Source organism: Ostrea edulis, chromosome 6, assembly GCF_947568905.1.
Source record: "Ostrea edulis chromosome 6, xbOstEdul1.1, whole genome shotgun sequence".
Taxonomy (NCBI): domain Eukaryota; kingdom Metazoa; phylum Mollusca; class Bivalvia; order Ostreida; family Ostreidae; genus Ostrea; species Ostrea edulis.
This window is the reverse complement of record NC_079169.1, coordinates 16,343,647-16,365,971: the sequence shown is the minus strand read 5'-3', so window position 1 is coordinate 16,365,971 and position 22,325 is coordinate 16,343,647. Positions and strand designations below refer to the sequence as shown.

Genomic DNA, 22,325 nt, shown 5'->3' with positions numbered 1-22,325 from the left:
AAATTTGTATGGAGAGCATTACTTCCGACTTTAGATAGTGTGTTTAAAAATAAGAATTTCATTTTTGACCTTTTGTTGCGAATATATAAAAATGTGTAGATAATGAAGTTCAGTAAGACTCGCTTAATTAGTGACACTCCATTCTTAATTAGGCTGCCACATTGAATATTTATTGACACTCCATTCTTAGTTAGGATGCCACATTGAATAATTAGTGACACTTCATTGATTAGGCTGCCACATTGAATAATTAGTGACACTCCATTCTTAATTAGGCTACCATATTGAATAATTAGTGACACGTCATTGATTAGGCTGCCACATTGAATAATTAGTGGCACTTCATTGATTAGGCTATCACATTGAATAATTAGTGACACTTCCTTCTTAATTAGGCTGCCACATTGAATAATTAGTGACACTTCCTTCTTAATTAGACTGTCACATTGAATAATTAGTGACACTTCCTTCTTAATTAGGCTGTCTCATTGAATAATTAGTTACACTTCCTTCTTAATTAGGCTGCCACATAATGTTTATCATTATAGATAGGTTTACTTTAGAGATCCTACATAATTGTCAAGGTGCAGAATATCTGAGAAATTACAGTACGTTATAGTAGATAGGGGTCACCTCTCCCCCTCTTTTTAATATCCTCCCCGTACATGACTTAACACCATGCAAAGCGTGATAACTCCCAAGACTTTTCAGACTAGGTAGACTGACGATCATGGCGAACGCATATTTCTTACTGTGTACATACATCATTCATTTAACATTAACAAGTTGAATTTCTTACTGTGTACATAATTCATTTAACATTAACAAGTTGACTTTCTTACTGTGTACATAATTCATTTAACATTCACAAGTTGAATTTCTTACTGTGTACATAATTCATTTCATAGGCGTAGCTTGGGTTCGAATATTACCGAGGCAGGGAGTCTGGGGGGGGCTGTGCCCCCCAGAAGCTATCGACATTTTAACAACGTAAAAGGTGGGGTGTTTTGTTTTTTTTACCGAGGCAGCTGCCTCGGTTGCCTCAATGGAAGCTACGCCACTGCATTTAACATTAACAAGTTGACTTTCTTACTGTGTACATAATTCATTTAACATTAACAACTTGAATTTCTTACTGTGTACAACATTAAAAAGTTGAATTTCTTACTAAGTAGATAATTCATTTAACATTAACAACTTGAATTTCTTACTGTGTACATAATTCATTTAACATTAACAACTTGAATTTCTTACTGTGTAGATAAATCGAGGCAGGTTACTGACAAACAAGTTGATGGTGCACAGGTTTCAACAGTCTCGTTTAAAGTCAGCATTTTGCAAATAACGATTTAGTTTGCCAATGCAACCTATCATTGGATAAAATGCTGTCTGATGTGTTTTATACCGATTGTTAGGCCGTTCTTGGCACACTGATTTTGACTACGGATAACTCCGTTTGTACCTTATCAAGATGTAGGGCTCACGGCGGGTGTGATCGGTCGACAGGGGATGCTTACTCCTCCTAGACACCTGATCCTACCTCTGGTGTGTCTAGGGGTTCGTCTTTGCCCAACTCTCTATTTCATATTGCCAATAGGAGTTATGAGATTGATCACTGTTCGTTATCTTCACCTTTCATTATATTCACCTTTTATTTTACATTAACAAGTTGAATTTCTTACTGTGTAATTGAATTGTGTTACTTTGTCGAATTTTTAACTGCAGATAAATCATTTAACTTCAAAAGTTTAATTTTGCAACTTTGTTGATAATTATTTTACGTTACCAAGTTCAATCCGTTGTTATTGTGCAGAATACTTTTTCACGTAACAAAGTTGGATTTGTTACTTTGTAGATAATTCATTAAACTTTAGCAGTTAAATTATGTTTCTGTGTAAATAATTATTTTACGTTACCAAGGATTTACTTCTGTGCAGGTAATTCATTTAAACATTACCAAGTTGTATTTATTACTTTGTAGATAATTCATTAAACATTAACAAGTTGAATTATATTTCTGTGTAGATAATCCATTTAATATTAACAAATTGAATTTCGTTACTGTGTAGATAATTTATTTCACGGTACCAAGTTGAAAAACTGCAGTTTGCATTAAAATACAGATGACACAACTTTGTTATACGTGAGAAATACATGGTTTTATTCAGGAATATCACAATTCAACAAAATATCAATCTCATAGTATACAATATGTAATGTTACAATGATATCTTAAATTTATGGCACATTTCAACACAACATAAACATCTTATCACAACACACACATCTCATCACAAAATACATCGTCAGTGTAGCCCACAGTTCGATCCGGACAGCGTTTTCATATTCTTAATGACCAGTCTTTCCGGTCTCTTTCTACCAGATATTGACCTTGCCCATGCGTAGCTATATTTGTTTAATTTCTCGACCTGTTTCAGTTGTCTCTTTTGGATATCTGCTTTACGAATAAACACACGACAGCCTTGTCTAATAACGTTCTTTACTTGTCTCTTGTGAATGTAGCGGCGTCTCTTGGATCCCTGGAACAAATACCGCTCCCATGACTTGTGATTAAGGTCAGCTGATGTTATTTTCTGATACATGACGTGCATTTTCCCTCTGGGATGGGTCTGCACTGAGACTTCGTATAGTTTTAAATTCACAGAACCCCGGAATAATTCCCTTTTCCTGTAGCAGTTTTTCATGTTGTACATTTTGCACCACGAATCTCGATTCTCAGGTTTCTCGGAACTATATGCCAGTTTCCACGCTGACCATTTCAATTTCCTGAGTGCAAATTTAGTTTCTGGAACTTTTTCACGTGGGGTTGCTACAATTTTCTTTCCCGGGATTTTTTCACATAGTTTTGCTTTTACCTTGGATTTCTGAAAATATTTAATGGACACGTGTAAGTATATAAGATATTCTTATATACATTTTCAAAATATATTCTTAAATTGAATGTAGTATTATTCTAAGTGAGAAAACTCACCTTTTTAGGAAATGCTCTTGTCTGTTTTCCTGGTTTAGCTATTGGTTTGGCTATTGGGGCGCACACAGCTGTAGGTTTGACATTTGAATCACTCGCTGAGGAAACGACGCTGTGCATTGGTGTGATTGGTAATGGCGAATGAGGTGCTGGAATAACTGTTGACGAACATCCCGGATTCGACGTACTGCTTACCGAGGAGTCTCCACGACGAAGGGTAGCAAACATTTGGTTTAAGTCTTTGTGTAGACCCGACGTACCTTGGCGGGCTGTGACTTCTGCTTCGTAATTCTACAAAAATTAAATTCAGATGTACATGTAGTTCATCTCAAATCATGTTTCGTTTTCAAAATAGGCAGGTTTGTGCATTTTAAGCACTTACAATACACGTATACATTATTCAGATGAAAATACATACACTATACTTTTATATTAATACAATTCTAGCAACATTTCATTAATCTATACCTGAAATAGATCGTCATCCCTTTCTCTGTAACAAATTGCCATGATGAAGTCACAAATGCTGGAAAAATTCTCCAGCTTCAGATAGTGACCGCCGGTTTTTTCAGCCATGAATTGGTAAAATTCTTCTACGCCATCGTTATTCATAGCCTGCACCGCGTAGATTTTGATTCCCTAAAACAATGAAAAGGATTACACGTTAGACATAGGAACAAATGAAAAGGCAAACGGGTATAACTTCAAAACTTTCGAAAGAACTTGGGAGTAAAACGTGCACATTTCTAACCTGTTTCGCACATATATTGACCTCATCCCTCCAGTTGATTTCGTCCACGTTTAAATTATAATCTGGTTCATGTGGATTTGCATCGCCTATCATGACTAAAACTTTGTTGGACACTGGCGCCCATGTGAATGTTTCATTCGCTTTTCTGAGGATCAGTTCATAACACTCGTCCTGGTCCCCTCCTCCAGTTCCCTCAACCTCGCCCACGAAATTACACAGATCCACCACATTCTGAGTAAAGTCAATATGCTTTTCGAGATAGAAGACCTTTTCGTCACAATAGTCTCCGTGAGCAATGACGCCGATCCTAATACCCGGAATATCGGCCTGTAGCCTCTGAATCATGTCACTTAATCGACCTTTGACCTCGTCCAGTATATATGACATTGACCCAGTGGTGTCAAATGAAAATAAGATATCCATGGCGCCCCCTGGTGGCATCATGCGTGCTGGTGATATATCCATCTGGAAAATAAATGAATGAAATATTTTAACCAAGTTTTCTTTACGTTATGAATCTTATTCGTCATGGGATAAATTACCATTGTGTTTGAATTTAATCACGTAACTCTATAGGAACATTTTCATAATGGTTTAGCAAAAATTAAGTTTTTATTGCATTTTCGATTCATTATTATCATGTACAAATAACATGATCGGCTAAATAGCCGCCGTATAAAGTCTGTAAAGAAGTGAACAGGCATAGCCTACATGGATGTGATGTATGATAAGAATGTCCACCTCTCTAAGGAGAATATGGTAGACCCAGAGAATGAAATTAAATAGTGCTTTGTTGTGATATCATTTGACCTACATGTATCAACGCCCATTATCAAAATATATACATGTATATATATAATTATATACACAGGAAAAATTTCTCTGACTAAAATGTCATTAAGTTTTTTCATTTACCTTATATCCCAATTCTTCTGTATGCCTTCGTAGATTATCAAATGAAGAATATGAAACCCGTTGCAGAATTCTGTATATTTATGCTATCCGTGCGACTGGCGATCTTTGTGTAGACTGACGATGAGACAGTCGTAAGGAGTCAGACTGACGATTACTGTAGACTAGGTATCCCAATACACCGAGATGATTAAGAAACTAACTAAATCATGTATACGATTTTCATGTTCAGTGAAGAATAAATGTTGTTTAGTGGACACCTTTGTCTTCTTTTATACAACCACAATCAATTCCCGAAATTGACAACAAAAATCAATTAGTTTATTAACAATACTTTGTCCATTACAAATCATTGCGCAACACAAAATATACCTATATTTATGCAGTCATGGATATTTTTAGAAATCAATTCTAAGACGGAAATATAATATGGAGCGCCAAATTTAATATAAGCTGATATCTTTAATTATTTCAAGATATCAATTCATTTGGTGCGCGCAACAATTCAATATCTCTTCAAATAATTAATTAATGATATCTTCAATTGAATGGAGTGCTGTGGGGATCTGGGTTAGAATAGGTCCTCATTACCCTTTGCTTGTCATAAGAGGCAACTAAATGGAACGGTCCTGCAGAGGAGACCGCAAAAACCTAGGTCCCGTGTCACGGCAGGTGTGGCACGATAAAGACCCCTCCCTGCTCAAAGGCCATAAAAACAGCATAGGCCTAAATTCTACTGCCCTTCACCGGTAATGGCGACGTCTCCATATGAGTGAAAAATTCTCGAGAGGGACGTTAAACAATATTCAATCAATCGATTTGATGATATCAACAATTGAATGGATGCGCGCTATGTACAATTCAATTGAAGAGATTATGCAACTTCCGAGATATCAGCTCTTCTGTGATAGAGGTACGTTAAGTGTTCTGTTGAACGGTTGGGTGAGTACAAGATGTATACATATACTATAGATTAGCTATACTAACACGGAAAAAAGTAAATGAAAGTGTAAATTTTGTTTATATCAGCCGTTGGTATACATTAAACTGACCGTACCAAGAATAATATTTGACTGAATAATGAATTAGGCCATTAAATCAAATATGAAGTTATTTTTTATTTCCTCCTCTGCACGAGTGGTTTTAATCAAAGCAAAATGGTGATTATCGATTTTTGTTTGAGCTATTTTATTATCAAATACTAATATTGTGTGTCCCTCCAGTTTGGGTGGTTGCAAAATGTCTGATAATCGGCCATTAGGCAATATATGAAGGCAGCGATAAGCATTTGTACCCACCGCGTATGGGCGATAGTATGTTTTGCGTCTCACTGTGCGCAAGACTTCCACAAAGGGAAAGAATTATTGAGCAACTCGGAAATTGCGTGATATAATTCATTTAACATTACCAAGTTGTATTTATTACTTTGTAGATAATTCATTAAACATTAACAAGTTGAATTATATTTCTGTGTAGATAATCCATTTAATGTTAACAAATTGAATTTCGTTACTGTGTAGATAATTTATTTCACGGTACCAAGTTGAAAACTGCAGTTTGCATTAAAATACAGATGATACAACTTTGTTATACGTGAGAAATACATTGTTTTATTCAGGAATATCACAATTCAACAAAATATGAATCTCATAGTATACAATATGTAATGTTACAATGATATCTTAAATTTATGGCACATTTCAACACAACATACACATCTCATCACAACATACACATCTCATCACAAAATACATCGTCAGTGTAGCCCACAGTTCGATCCGGACAGCGTTTTCTTATTCTTAATGACCAGTCTTTCCGGTCTCTTTCTACCAGATATTGACCTTGCCCATGCGTAGCTATATTTGTTTAATTTCTCGACCTGTTTCAGTTGTCTCTTTTGGATATCTGCTTTACGAATAAACACACGACAGCCTTGTCTAATAACGTTCTTTACTTGTCTCTTGTGAATGTAGCGGCGTCTCTTGGATCCCTGGAACAAATACCGCTCCCATGACTTGTGATTAAGGTCAGCTGATGTTATTTTCTGATACATGACGTGCATTTTCCCTCTGGGATGGGTCTGCACTGAGACTTCGTATAGTTTTAAATTCACAGAACCCCGGAATAATTCCCTTTTCCTGTAGCAGTTTTTCATGTTGTACATTTTGCACCACGAATCTCGATTCTCGGGTTTCTCGGAACTATATGCCAGTTTCCACGCTGACCATTTCAATTTCCTGAGTGCAAACTTCGTTTTTGGAACTTTTTCACGTGGGGTTGCTACAATTTTCTTTCCCGGGATTTTTTCACTTAGTTTTGCTTTTACCTTGGATTTCTGAAAATATTTAATGGACGCGTGTAAGTATATAAGATATTCTTATATACATTTTCAAAATATATTCTTAAATTGAATGTAGTATTATTCTAAGTGAGAAAACTCACCTTTTTAGGAAATGCTCTTGTCTGTCTTCCTGGTTTAGCTATTGGTTTGGCTATTGGGGCGCACACAGCTGTAGGTTTGACATTTGAATCACTCGCTGAGGAAACGACGCTGTGCATTGGTGTGATTGGTAATGGCGAATGAGGTGCTGGAATAACTGTTGACGAACATCCCGGATTCGACGTACTGCTTACCGAGGAGTCTCCACGACGAAGGGTAGCAAACATTTGGTTTAAGTCTTTGTGTAGACCCGACGTACCTTGGCGGGCTGTGACTTCTGCTTCGTAATTCTACAAAAATTAAATTCAGATGTACATGTAGTTCATCTCAAATCATGTTTCGTTTTCAAAATAGGCAGGTTTGTGCATTTTAAGCACTTACGATACACGTATACATTATTCAGATGTAAATAAGTACACAATACTTTTATATTAATACAATTCTAGCAACATTTCATTAATCTTATTAATACCTGAAATAGATCGTCATCCCTTTCTCTGTAACAAATTGCCATGATGAAGTCACAAATGCTGGAAAAATTCTCCAGCTTCAGATAGTGACCGCCGGTTTTTTCAGCCATGAATTGGTAAAATTCTTCTACGCCATCGTTATTCATAGCCTGCACAGCGTAGATTTTGATTCCCTAAAACAATGAAAAGGATTACACGTTAGACATAGGAACAAATGAAAAGGCAAACGGGTATAACTTCAAAACTTTCGAAAGAACTTGGGAGTAAAACGTGCACATTTCTAACCTGTTTCGCACATATATTGACCTCATCCCTCCAGTTGATTTCGTCCACGTTTAAATTATAATCTGGTTCATGTGGATTTGCATCGCCTATCATGACTAAAACTTTGTTGGACACTGGCGCCCATGTGAATGTTTCATTCGCTTTTCTGAGGATCAGTTCATAACACTCGTCCTGGTCCCCTCCTCCAGTTCCCTCAACCTCGCCCACGAAATTACACAGATCCACCACATTCTGAGTGAAGTCAATGTGCTTTTCGAGATAGAAGACTTTTTCGTCACAATAGTCTCCGTGAGCAATGACGCCGATCCTAATACCCGGAATGTCGGCCTGTAGCCTCTGAATCATGTCACTTAATCGACCTTTGACCTCGTCCAGTATATATGACATTGACCCAGTGGTGTCAAATGAAAATAAGATATCCATGGCGCCCCCTGGTGGCATCATGCGTGCTGGTGAAATATCCATCTGGAAAATAAATGAATGAAATATTTTAACCAAGTTTTCTTTACGTTATGAATCTTATTCGTCATGGGATAAATTACCATTGTGTTTGAATTTAATCACGTAACTCTATAGGAACATTTTCATAATGGTTTAGCAAAAATTAAGTTTTTATTGCATTTTCGATTCATTATTATCATGTACAAATAACATGATCGGCTAAATAGCCGCCGTATAAAGTCTGTAAAGAAGTGAACAGGCATAGCCTACATGGATGTGATGTATGATAAGAATGTCCACCTCTCTAAGGAGAATATGGTAGACCCAGAGAATGAAATTAAATAGTGCTTTGTTGTGATATCATTTGACCTACATGTATCAACGCCCATTATCAAAAAATATATATATAATTATATATACAGCAAAAATTTCTCTGACTAAAAATGTCATTAAGTGTTTTCATTTACCTTATATCCCAATTCTTCTGTATGCCTTCGTAGATTATCAAATGAAGAATATGAAACCCGTTGCAGAATTCTGTATATTTATGCTATCCGTGCGACTGGCGATCTTTGTGTAGACTGACGATGAGACAGTCGTAAGGAGTCAGACTGACGATTACTGTAGACTAGGTATCCCAATACACCGAGATGATTAAGAAACTAACTAAATCATGTATACGATTTTCATGTTCAGTGAAGAATAAATGTTGTTTAGTGGACACCTTTGTCTTCTTTTATACGACCATAATCAATTCCCTAAAATGACAACAAAAATCAATTAGTTTATTAACAATACTTTGTCAATTACAAATCATTGCACAACACAAAATATACCTATATTTATGCAGTCATGGATATTTTTAGAAATCAATTCTAAGACGGAAATATAATAAGGAGCGCCAAATTTAATATAAGCTGATATCTTTAATTATTTCAAGATAACATCAATTCATTTGGTGTGCGCAACAAATCAAGATCTCCTCCAACAATTAATTAATGATATCTTCAATTAAATTGAGTACCGTGGGCATCCGGTGTTGTAGCATAGAACCCCCCCCCCCCCCCCCCCCGCATAGACTTTTCCTCCGAAAAACGGGCCCGAAATAGACATTCCCCCCGGAAAGATGGGACTGGCATAGAATTTCCCCCTTTAAAGAATTAATCCGGGCCCAATTTCCCCCTAGGAAAAACCGTCTCAGTATAGAACTTCCCCCTAAATGACAAGTCCTTTATTTTATGAATATCATAATATTAATGAGTGCATATCTATTTCATTAAACTATAACAATTTAAAAGCACATATTTTTTTCTTTTGAATTGTAACTTTTTTAAATAACATATATACCTCTTTATAGCAATGATAACAAATTTCATTGATTATTATCTTCAACTGCATGGGTTTGCTTCATTCTATATCTATTCAAAAGCTTCTACATGAGAAGAAAAAAGATTCCGGTCGACGAAATCCGAAAATAGGAAGGGGGGGGGGGATTCTATACCAGGGCGGTTTTTCCGCCATGAGGGAAACTCTATACTGACTTTGTACATAGGGAAAAATTATATGCTGGGGCGCTTTTCCTCCCATGGGGGGAGATCTATCCCCGTCCCGTTTCTCCGGAGGGAAATTCTATGCGGGGTGGTCTATGCTACAACACCGGGTTAGAATAGGTGCTCAGTACCCCTTTGCTTGTCGTAAGAGGCAACTAAATGGAACCGAGGTCCCATAAGGCCTTGTCACAGCAGGTGTGGCACAATAAAGACCCTCCCTGTACAAAGGCCGTAAAAGCCGAGCATATGCCTAAATTCTGCAGCCCTTCACCGGTAATGGTGACGTCTCCATATGAGTGTAAAATTCTCGAGAGGGACGTGAAACAATATCCAATCAATTGAATCGATAATATCAACAAATTGATGCGCGCTATGTACAATTCAATACGCCGGTTTCGAGATACGTCCGAGTCCGAGTTATTTCCCTTTGGAGAACTCTCGTACATAGTAAGGCGCGAAAGAATTTGTTTACTCGCGGGAGTGGGACAGATATTCATCACAGTGTAAGTGAATGTACTCAGTAAGTTTCTCATACGCTGTTTGATAACCCGAATTCGACTGATACACAAACTAAGTAAGTGATAAGTATTTAGGGAGTAATTAAATACATAGAATTCTTATCCTATCACGTTATTTCGCTGGTCATAAGTACCATATCCAAGATATTTCTTGCAAATATGACATTGTTTGTATGTTTCCTCTTCGGTAAAACATTTCTTTCGATAGTATTTAGTATTTCCCACATTTACATATTTAAAGAGAAGCCGCTTTTAATACATTTCATCTTCTTTCTCGTTGGCTGCATATCCACTCTGTCCCACTTAGGCATTCAAAGTTCCACTAAATGCATCTCCTATACAGAAGAGTTCGTATCTCGAAACTGGCATATTGAAGAGAGCAATTATAATTCAATTAATGGGCACGTCAATTCAATTAAGGAAGTTAGCTCCTGAGCTTTTCCGTACAACTGCGCAGGATGCTACAACTAAGTATTTACTGGCTCAATACTGATCCAATTGGTGCAAACATATTACATGTATACGATTATGAAACATTTTGAGTCAATTCAAATTTTGAATGGGTGTGACAAGGACTATATTTTGTGGCGGAAGGATTGATTAATCAAAACGTTCTAAATTTTGCATGATATTTACTGTTTTTGTTTCATCCAATATACATGTATCTTGTTTTTATTTTTTACTCCTATACGTGTATCCCAAGGACCATGAATTTGATAAACTTGAATCTGCACAATGTCGAGAAGCTTCCATGTAAATTTTAACTTTTCTGGCCCTGTGGTTCTTGAGAAGATTTTAAATGACTCCACCCTATTGTTGCATTTTTGAGATTATCTCCCTTTTGAAGGGGACATAGCCCTTCATTTGAACAAACTTGAATTCCCTCTACCCAAGGATAATTTGTACCAAGTTTAATTGAAATTGGTCTGCTGGTTCTGGAGAAGAATAATTTTAAAAATTGTCAGTGTATTTTCCCTATAATTATGTCCCCTTTGACATTCATTTGAACAAACGTGATTCCATTCACCCAAGGATGCTTTGTGCCAAGTTTGGTTGAAATTGGCCAGATGGTTCTGAAGAAGATGATGAAAATGTGAAAAGTTTACAATAACAACGGAAAGTTTTTATCAGAAACGCTCACATTATTGAGCATTTGGCTCAAGTGAGCTTAAAAACCGAGATATCATCGGTACCTTCTCATGGCCTGATATTCTGCCCCATTCACAATGGAAAATAAGTTGATTTTTTTCATTTTGTGGAAAAAATCAAAATACTGAGTCCTGCCTCGTAAGAATGCAAAAACTGGTCTGCTAATAATGGAGCGCACAATTGGTGCCCATAAGTATTCCAACAGTCTGTTGGAAGACCTGATCACCAAAGACTACGTAAATATTATTAATGAGGAACTCCAACATCTTTTTAATATGAAATACATGTGTGTACAATGAGAGCAGTGTTTAACAAAGTATTTTTTATGACTGAGCACAAGATATGGTATTTATATTTTCTCTACGTTCAGAAATGTTTGGATCCGCTACTGGTAAGGATGCTTTGTTTAACATTGGTCTCGTGGTTGTGGAGATTTTTGTAATGCAACATTCAATGTTACATATTCTCAAATTGTCTTCTCTTTGAAGAGGATGTAGTCCTTCATTTAAACAAACTCGAATCCTCTTTACCCAATGATATTTTGTGCCAACGTTTTAAATTAGCTCAGCAATTTTTAGGAAAGTTGATTTTGTGTGTGGGGGGGGGGGGGGGTGGGGGGTGGTGGGGGGGGGGGGTAACGACGGCGACGACAAACGTCATTTGAAAAGCTCACTTGAACCTGTATGTTTGCTGTTTTCCGCCACACGCAACAATTTTTCAGTTATCTAGTGGCGCCCAGTTTTTTATTGGTGGAAGAGAGAACCCAGATACAATGTACCTTTGAAGACCGACCTTCCGAAAGTAAACTGGGAAACTTTCTCACTTACCGGCACGAACGGGATTCGAACCCACGCCGACCAGAGGTGAGAGGTCGTGTGATTTTGATCGCGACGCTCTAACCACTCGGCCACGGAGGTCCGTTTGAACCTGTATGTCCGCCCAAAAACTGTATAATGATAACCTATAACTTTATATATATTACTCCGGAAATTATGTTTAAGGGAAAGTCTGGCAATATGCAGTCAGACAGAGAACTGGCGATAAAGGAAAGCGGTACAACTGTAAAGTTGTTCTCCACCGGGGCGAAGTCACTACTGTACTGAGCCATTTTATCCGGAATACAGATACAATGATTATTCTATCCTTCCGCCAATCTTTCCGGGTTAGTCGTCATTCTATAACCAACCTTTAAGTGGAAGAATCAGTTAATACAGTGTGATCCGCTTCTATTGAAGTCACTTATATTGAACTATCAGTTATATTGAGGTAAAAATAAATCTCCAATAGCATTACTTATATAGTTAATTAACATTGGTTATATTGAATTTTGGATATAATGAACAATTCAAGTTGGTCACCTGAATTTCAATACGGAGTAGACTGTAAATGACACCGCGGATTAGAAAGCGGTTACATTATGCGCTGGATCACCAAACTCAACTTTATGAAAAACGGGATGATTTCAACTCCATCCTCAACTTCCCATGATTGTGTACCAATATTCCATTATCGCCTGCATATGGTGTTTACATCTCTCAACTGATTAGATACACAAGAGCTTGTTCTGTTTGTGGTCAGTTTTTAAATCAAAGCAGGCTACTGACAAACAAGTTGATGGTGCGGGGGTTCCGCGGTCTCGTTTGGGGTCAGCATTTCGCAAATTATATGGTCGTTATAACGATCTGGTTTGCCAATGCAACCTAGCATGGGGTCAGGTGCTGTCTGACGTGTTTCATGCCGATTGTTAGGCTGTTCTTGGCACATTGATTTTGACTAAGGATGATTCCATTTACCTGATCAGGATATAGGGCTCACGGCGGATGTGACCGGTCAACAGGAGATACTTACTCCTCCTAGGAACTTTATCCCACCTCTGGTATATCCAGGGGTCCGTGCTTGTCCAACTATCTATTTTGTACTGCTTATAGGAGTTATGAGATTGATCACTGTTCGTTATCTTCACCTTTCATTCTGGGAATTAATGAGCATCAATGGAATGGAAGTGGAACAAATCACGCATGATATAATGCTGGTTCTGTTATACGCCATTGTGAATGGAATGTAAACGGGGGTCCGACAGAGGGCGCGCAAATATCACAGACTGCAACATTACAGGATGAATGGCAAAGTCGGGTTAAATTAGAAAGATGTTTGACAAAGAAAATAGATGGACACAGGGGTCAATGCAGTTTGCGTGGAGCAAAGAAAGAACCATTCAGAAGAGACTCTAATGAACCAGTGGGGAACTAGCAGGGATGTCTATACAGGGATGTATATACAGGGATGTCTATACAGGGTTGTCTACACAGGGATGTCTACACAGGGATGTCTATACAGGGTTGTCTATACAGGGATGTCTATACAGGGTTGTCTATACAGGGATGTCTATACAGGGATGTCTACACAGGGATGTCTACACAGGGATGTCTATACAGGGATGTCTATACAGGGATATCTATACAGGGATGTCTACACAGGGATGTCTATACAGGGTTGTCTATACAGGGATGTCTATACAGGGATATCTATACAGGGATGTCTATACAGGGATATCTATACAGGGATGTCTATACAGGGATATCTATACAGGGATGTCTACACAGGGATATCTATACAGGGTTGTCTATACAGGGTTGTCTATACAGGGATGTCTACACAGGGATGTCTATACAGGGATGTCTACACAGGGATATCTATACAGGGTTGTCTATACAGGGATGTCTATACAGGGATGTCTATACAGGGATATCTACACAGGGATGTCTATACAGGGATGTGTATACAGGGATGTCTATACAGTGATGTCTATACAGGGTTGTCTATACAGGGTTGTCTACACAGGGATGTCTATACAGGGTTGTCTACACAGGGATATCTACACAGGGATGTCTATACAGGGATATCTATACAGGGTTATCTATACAGGGTTGTCTATACAGGGATGTCTATACAGGGATGTCTACACAGGGATATCTATACAGGGGTGTCTATACAGGGATGTCTATACAGGGATGTCTATACAGGGATGTCTACACAGGGATGTCTATACAGGGATGTCTACACAGGGATGTCTATACAGGGATGTCTATACAGGGATATCTATACAGGGATATCTATACAGGGCTGTCTCTACAGGGTTGTCTATACAGGGTTGTCTACACAGGGATGTCTATACAGGGTTGTCTACACAGGGATGTCTACACAGGGATGTCTACACAGGGATGTCTATACAGGGATATCTATACAGGGTTATCTATACAGGGTTGTCTATACAGGGATGTCTACACAGGGATATCTATACATGGGTGTCTATACAGGGATGTATATACAGGGATGTCTATACAGGGATGTCTACACAGGGATGTCTATACAGGGATGTCTACACAGGGATGTCTATACAGGGATGTCTACACAGGGATGTCTATACAGGGATATCTATACAGGGCTGTCTCTACAGGGATGTCTATACAGGGTTGTCTACACAGGGATGTCTATACAGGGATGTCTATACAGGGATGTCTACGCTGTCACAGGATACCGGGACATACAAGTGGCGATAGGAAGAGGGGGAACGTAAAAGAGAAATAACATGTGCGAAAATTACAAGAAAGGTCATGGAAGATCAAATGTGTACAGCTGGGATAGTCTGAGTACAATATGATTGCCGTGGTAAGGAATATAAAAGGAAGAAGCCTAAGAGAAAGAGGAGGTTAAGGTCGGATATCATAGAAAAACAGGAATTCTAGACACTAACATGGAAATAAAGCGCAGAAGGCGGAGAAAATCCTCGGCACATCTTGAGAATAGTTGGTGTCAGCAAAGCAAAGGGATCTGTGAAAGAAGAAAATCTGAGAGGACAGTAGAACATGGAGTACAGGCTTGGATTTGTCGAGAAAATCTCAAACTTAAGTTTGAGTTTTCTGTTATTTGATCAGTCAAAATTTGAGTAAAATCTCAGACTTAAGTCCAACTTTAGTATCTTTCGAGAAATCCTGGCCAGGAAATGCACCAGGAATGTCGCACACAACAAGCAGACGACAGCCTGTGAAGAGACCACGTGATCGTCTTATACGTGTGTTCAGATACCCTACAAAGTCCAAATAAGTCACTTCCAGACACGACTGACAACAACATTCTGAAGTTAGAATTCCACAGGCCTGCTTATCAATATAAATAATGCCACAACGCGTTTCATGCGAGGTTTGTTCTGTCACTGATAACTAGTAAAATAGAGTAACCTTGTACGTACATATTCAACCTGTTCTGTATAGTCACGTCTTGAGATTTTGGGACTTCTCAGAATGGATGCCTTGAAATCCCTGATGAAGGTCAAAGGAAAGCCAGCGATGCTGAAGGCCAGGATCCACTCCGTTATCGTTGATGCCAAATACACGTCACGCAATTCATTCTGTAAAATGAAGTAGGGTGTTAGTTAAACTTTCCCTCTTTCGTAGAAATTATCTGTACAAGGTTGCTTTGTAGAGTGTTTTTAAAGACTTGAAAACCACTAGGTAGGTGAGAGGCATCACTCTTTCGGGGGAACTCTTTCTTTGGAGCAGTTTTGTTTTACAATTGTGTCTAAATAGAAACTTTGGTATAAAGTGGCAGAGAAAATAGTAAAAAGAAAAGGCGTACGACTTCTCTGATAATGTTAATGAATGAGTATGATATTTTATTAAGGTGTTCACACCTCCTCATGAAAAAATAGGTTACAAGTACGTTATAGCCAGCGAAAGATGGCGTCCTAAGCTACAGAACTTGTGCCCGGTCCCAATGGTTCATTTAAAATTCAATAAAATGTGTTCAAACAAAGGTGTTTTCGTTAAATGTGTTTTCTCACTTGTAATTCTAATTTAGATAAATTTGAAATAACTTCGCTACATACATGTAACCTTTCAACAGAAAATATACCTTGAAACTGACATATAATTACAGGGTTTCCTTTATAACTAGGGTTACCCAGGTGGTCGATGTTAGACCACCCCACCCACCCCTAGTAAGAGCATACCTCTTTTGTCCCATAACCTTTGGATTTCTGCAATTCATACACTGTTTTTGATATCCCAACTAATATCAAATGTCAAGGTTAACAAAGTATTGCAAAGACAGCATATTATGAGATTTCTCTTTCAGCATGATTAGATAGGGACTTAAAGTTTTAGATATTGGTGAAGCATGAGAAGGATACACGTAAGGAGCGCTACTGTGGTCCAGATGATCAGCAGCAACTGCACTCTACCCGTCCATCTTTGTTTACGGTCCAGTACCCATGACAACCTCGTTTGTATCCAACCATAGACAACTCCACCAATAAAAGCCATGGCGGCGCCCACATAGTGAGGACCTTTGAAATAACTGTTGTAGCCGTCCGTCTGATAATGATTGGGTGTAAAACTTACAATAACAATTGGGTGCATAACGTACGAAATAATTTCTGTAAACCTTACAATAATATGTAATTGGGTTTATTACTCACAATTACAATTTGGTGTAAAACTTACAAGTTGATGAACATTTAAATTATATTCATGTATAAAAGATGAAAGAAAGTTGCTTTTCAGCATTTCAAACAGTGAACTAGAAAGTGAAAGGACCTATATACTCTGTCATTCTTACCGGAAAGTTTCCCAACAAACTGTTTCCTAAGCAGACGAGAAGACCTACACAGAGACAAGCAATGTTCAGTCTGTGGTATCCGCGGGAGACAGAACACGATAGGAGGTCAGCCTTGATGGAGAGGTACCTCATCGTGCTACACATACCATCTACAAGGGGGGAAAACCTTTTTTTTTCTGATTGATTATGTGTTAACACAGGTTAGCATTTACATATGGTTAAATCATGTGCAATTCAACCGCTGGGAATTTGATCACAGATGTTAAGAGACCCGCGGACAATCGGATTACAGGGAACATATAAATGTCCATTCCGGTAGAATAAGAGTATACATACATGTATATTATATGGTTGACGAATCAATGTACGTGTAGTAGTACGACACGTTTAGATTTATAATACCTGTATATTCACGAGTACACAATACAGTGGATGTCAACTATAATGCAACACCTACATAGCACTGCCCCAATGGTAACCACCTATAAACGCAACACCTACATGGCACTGTCCCAATGGTAACCATCTATACACGCAACACCTACATAGCACTGCCCCAATGGTAACCATCTATACACGCAACACCTACATAGCACTGCCCCAATAACGCAGCACCTACATAGCACTGCCCCAATGGTAACCATCTATACACGCAACACCTACATAGCACTGCCCCAATGGTAACCATCTATACACGCAACACCTACATAGCACTGCCCCAATGGTAACCATCTATACACGCAACACCTACATAGCACTGCCCCAATGGTAACCATCTATACACGCAACACCTACATAGCACTGCCCCAATGGTAACCATCTATACACGCAACACCTACATAGCACTGCCCCAATGGTAACCACCTATAAACGCAACATCTACATAGCACTGATCCAATGGTAACCATCTATATAAACGCAACACCTACATAGCACTGATCTAATGGTAACTATCTATATAAACGCAACACCTACATAGCACACTGCTCCAATAACGCAACACCTACATAGCACTGATCCAATGGTAACCATCTATATAAACGCAACACCTACATAGCACTGCCCCAATGGTAACTATCTATACACGCAACATCTACATAGCACTGATCCAATGGTAACCAACTATAAATGCAACACCTACATAGCACTGCCCCAATGGTAACCATCTATATAAACGCAACACCTACATAGCACTGATCCAATGGTAACCATCTATACACGCAACACCTACATAGCACTGATCCAATGGTAACCATCTGTGCAAATATGGCTCGCTGGGGATCATCGTTTGCTGTTTTACTGTGAACATGAAAATAAATCCAAATCTTAATCAATTTGTTTTGGTTTTAAAAATATGGTTATTAGACTATTTCTTATCGTTTTCGAATAATAATAATTTACCTGATATAAGGAAAATCAGCCTCTGTGTCGTTCTTAATGGCAGCCAACGTATATCTAAAAACCAATGCATAGAACGAACTAAGTGTCAAATCGGTGTATAAATATATATAATGATAATGATATACTAGTAATTGTCCCAATTGGATTATCATTCCCGATGCGATTCGGTGGGAGTTGTGCATAAAGATGAGGTATATTCGATTGGAAAATCCCCTTCGTATGCTTTTAGGCGTCTTTGTAACTTAAAAGGGACTTGGTATTGAGGATTACATTGGACAACCCACTGCCGAATGGCGGCTTCAGAACCTTCCTGGTGTTTTCTCGTTCGAAGCACGCACAGCTCCGAGATAGAGTCTAGGACATTTAGTAATACTAGTACTATGCATGGCTGTCCCTTGAAACACTTTGAGAGAAACAGTATGTGGGGGTGTTGACCTCTGTAGGGGTCAGTAATCAATGATCAGCCATCAGAACAGAGACATATCGATGATCCCAGAGGGAAGGACAGGGCAGCTTTGTTTAGTTCTTGGTGCATACTAGTACTGTAAACAAAATCTTCTTTGCGACGTCTTTGTTTCGCGATTTACCAGCGATAAACTGGTTCACTGCGACTAATTGTAGCGACGAGGATGAAAGGTCTGGTTCGAGGTGAGAATTATTCGTGACAACGAGGCTCTCGCGAACCTTGCGCCAATTTCTCGCATGCAAATAAAAGTTGTTTTACAGTATTTCAAGTCATATGATCAAATTCAACGCCTTCAAGAGAATGAACGTTGTCTTAGTGTATATTTCTTAATGGAGAATCTCACGGATAAATCTTTTGACGAACGATTCAAAAAAGTAGGGGCGAGACTGGTGATAACGTATTTCCAATGAGATATTGTATATCAAAGTCCTCAGACTTCTCCTCACGGATGTTGTTATCGCTGTCCTATCTCAATAAAAATAACACCAAAGATTACATATCTAGGAAAGATATTCCTTTTTTATCTCATCACCTTGGGTGTCACATCATCCACATAAGGGCCGCCGCAGCCGAGTGGTTAGAGCATCGCGCTCAAAATCGCACGGCCTCTCACCTCTGTCGAATCCCGCTCGCGCCGGTTCATTTTACTTTCGGAAGGTCGGTGGAAGTGGGTGCCAACATATAACTGAAAAATTGTTGAGTGTGGCGGAAAACATCTACATTGTATCAATCAATCCACAGGCACTCGACGTTTTAAATATCTATAATTAAAAAATTGTCTTCATGTAAATGTAATTTAAAAGCATCCACAATTTGAATGTCAGGCGACACCATGGACACAGCTGATTTAAATGTTAACTCAACAGGCTCAGCTGGTAACTACACCCCGACCTGTCCTGAGGAGTGAAAACACTCAGGGATGATAGAATTCTTCCAAGAAGTACTAATAACTTTCCTCTATACCCAGCGTCCGACCAATCTATTAGTATTACCCAATATGTCAACCCTATCAAGATTAGCATATATCTGCAGACTTTTCAAAAGCATGACATCACAGGTCGCAGCATACTCCATCGCACAAATGCGTACACTTTACGTGTACACATGTACATCTACTATATACCTCGTCAACTGACGTGTACACATGTACATCTACTATATACCTCGTCAACTGACGTGTACACATGTACATCTACTATACCTCGTCAACTGACGTGTACACATGTACATCTACTATATACCTCGTCAACTGACGTGTACACATGTACATCTACTATATACCTCGTCAACTGACGTGTACACATGTACATCTACTATACCTCGTCAACTGACGTGTACACATGTACATCTACTATATACCTCGTCAACTGACGTGTACACATGTACATCTACTATATACCTCGTCAACTGACGTGTACACATGTACATCTACTATATACCTCGTCAACTGACGTGTACACATGTACATCTACTATATACCTCGTCAACTGACGTGTACACATGTACACCTACTATATACCTCGTCAACTGACAGGGATTTGGAGGAGACAAATGACGTTTTCAGATAAATCAGTGACTATTTTAGACCATACGTAATGAAGATTTAACCCCGAGGGTAACAAATGGAAGGTCATATACTGGTCATTGACCACACACCCCCCCACACCTCCGTTAAACTAATGCTGCATAGAAAAGCTTGAGAAAGTTTTGGATGCACGACTTCAGAAAAGATTTCACTTTATGATATATATCTGAGCGATCATCGATCGCAGTTTCCAAATGGTTAGGACACTTCCTTTGCTACCGGGAGGTTCTGAGTTCGAATCTTGATCGCGTCAAACCTGTGACGTTTAACGCAGATTAACATTTTACAGATAGTGGCTGTTCCTCCTCCAAGCGCCAGGCATTAAGACAAAGAAAGCTCACAGCTACGGCCTGGCGCGGCATGGTTAGGCCAAAATTCGTGTCTCTTAACTTACAGCTGGTGCTGTCCCTACAGGAGTGAATGGGACGTACCACTACAGGCAGACAACAAGCCTGAGCGATCCCTGAATAAGTATACATCCATTAGCATACATATGCAGTTTGTCAAACGCTGCACCAACGATATCGAGCCCAAAATACACTCTTCTTTTGTCATTCATTTCCATAGTTATCAATTGGAAGTATATACTTGAATTACGAACACCCCCCCCCCCTTCTTTCTCTCTAACTTACGATAAACACACTGTAATCCCTAGCCATGTAAAGGTGATAATAGGAAGTAAGTGCAGTCTTGTCCGCAAACAGTCCAGGCAGCCCGGGGGTCTGGTCCCTGTTGTAATGTCCAGGCAATCCGGAGGTCTGGGGCCGATGTCCAGGCAGTCCATTGTATTACCTTTAGACTCTGATCTGTAATACAGGAACATTGTTCACTCTGAGTATATTTTCTGAAGACCAAATTTATTCCCAGGGCCGTAACTGCCGATGAGGCAGACGAGGCAACTGCCTCGTCTGATTTTTTGGCAAAAAAGAAAATAAAATTATATAAATGTTATATTATAGGATATATGTTTAAAATGAAGACAAGCACCTTTGTCTTTGACACCATATTACGATTCTTTACATAGTACAAATGAAACACAAACATGATAAATTGGGATTTAAAAAGTGTCATTTTCAGTCGTAAAGTCAATCGGCGGCCCCCAATCCCCTGCCTCCCCTGATTTAGAACCCTACTTACGGCCCTGATTCCCAACATAAAAATGGATGTATATGTATAATACAAATCAGCGATGCCAACGGCACCGTCTACATAGTATTTCTCAATTTAGATTAATGTCCTCATGATGGTTTTAAGTGCAATCTAGATCTTTCTTTCTTTCCTTTTTAAAATTTTAGTCCGTTTTGCAATACCTTGATATTCATACACCCACGACCACATGGTTCAAAATTAAATGTTTCCCAGGAATACCCAAAATAGATTTCTTTTTTTAAAATCAGAAACACAATGTTTACCTTTGTGAATAAGGAGCAACCCTGGAACTGTGGCGTTTTCTATCTCCTTCCATTATATGGTGTGTCTTCGTCGCTTCCCTTGTCGCAATGCCCGCTGAACACTACTGACGGTGATGTATGGTATTATTGCTCTCTATGAATTTAGCAGTTTATTTCATATCTAAAGTTTGTGTCAGACATTTAAAGGGAAAGAGGAAATATTTGTATAGTCCGTGGTCATGGATCGTTCTGTAGATAGTGAATATTTAAAAGTCTGCCATTCATTCATTGGCATTATTTTATAGTTCCTTTCTTTCTTTTTTCTTATTCTTTCTTTCTTTCTTTTTTTTAAACATATTTA

At 38.6% G+C, this 22,325-nt stretch overlaps 4 protein-coding genes across 4 annotated transcripts in view; 1 reads left to right on the top strand and 3 right to left on the bottom strand.

Moving 5' to 3' along the window:
• Window positions 1–2,133: 2,133 nt before the first annotated feature.
• Window positions 2,134–4,920, bottom strand: LOC125683860 (uncharacterized). The gene is made up of 5 exons (XM_048925354.2): window positions 4,656–4,920; window positions 3,741–4,205; window positions 3,458–3,628; window positions 2,993–3,280; window positions 2,134–2,885 (listed from the first exon to the last, which is right to left on the bottom strand). The coding sequence occupies exons 2-5, from the start codon at window positions 4,203–4,205 to the stop codon at window positions 2,307–2,309; spliced, it is 1,503 nt and encodes a 500-aa protein (XP_048781311.2). The 5' UTR covers window positions 4,656–4,920; the 3' UTR covers window positions 2,134–2,306.
• A 1,315-nt stretch (window positions 4,921–6,235) lies between these two features.
• On the bottom strand, window positions 6,236–8,982 carry LOC125683859 (uncharacterized). Its single transcript, XM_048925353.2, has 5 exons — window positions 8,756–8,982; window positions 7,848–8,312; window positions 7,565–7,735; window positions 7,095–7,382; window positions 6,236–6,987 (listed from the first exon to the last, which is right to left on the bottom strand). The coding sequence occupies exons 2-5, from the start codon at window positions 8,310–8,312 to the stop codon at window positions 6,409–6,411; spliced, it is 1,503 nt and encodes a 500-aa protein (XP_048781310.2). The 5' UTR covers window positions 8,756–8,982; the 3' UTR covers window positions 6,236–6,408.
• LOC125683862 (DNA damage-regulated autophagy modulator protein 2-like) lies at window positions 8,907–22,094 on the bottom strand. Its single transcript, XM_048925356.2, has 9 exons — window positions 21,986–22,094; window positions 21,206–21,379; window positions 18,523–18,576; window positions 18,353–18,420; window positions 17,122–17,270; window positions 16,694–16,877; window positions 16,514–16,572; window positions 15,755–15,913; window positions 8,907–9,046 (listed from the first exon to the last, which is right to left on the bottom strand). Exons 1-9 carry the CDS (start codon window positions 22,036–22,038, stop codon window positions 9,002–9,004), a joined length of 945 nt encoding a protein of 314 aa, XP_048781313.2. The 5' UTR covers window positions 22,039–22,094; the 3' UTR covers window positions 8,907–9,001.
• Window positions 21,992–22,325, top strand: part of LOC125683851 (rho GTPase-activating protein 190-like) — a 70,376-nt gene continuing 70,042 nt past the window's right edge. Inside the window, exon 1 of the mRNA XM_056141696.1 lies at window positions 21,992–22,100. The gene's annotated coding sequence lies outside the window, so the exon portion shown is untranslated. The remainder of the gene's footprint in view (window positions 22,101–22,325) is intronic.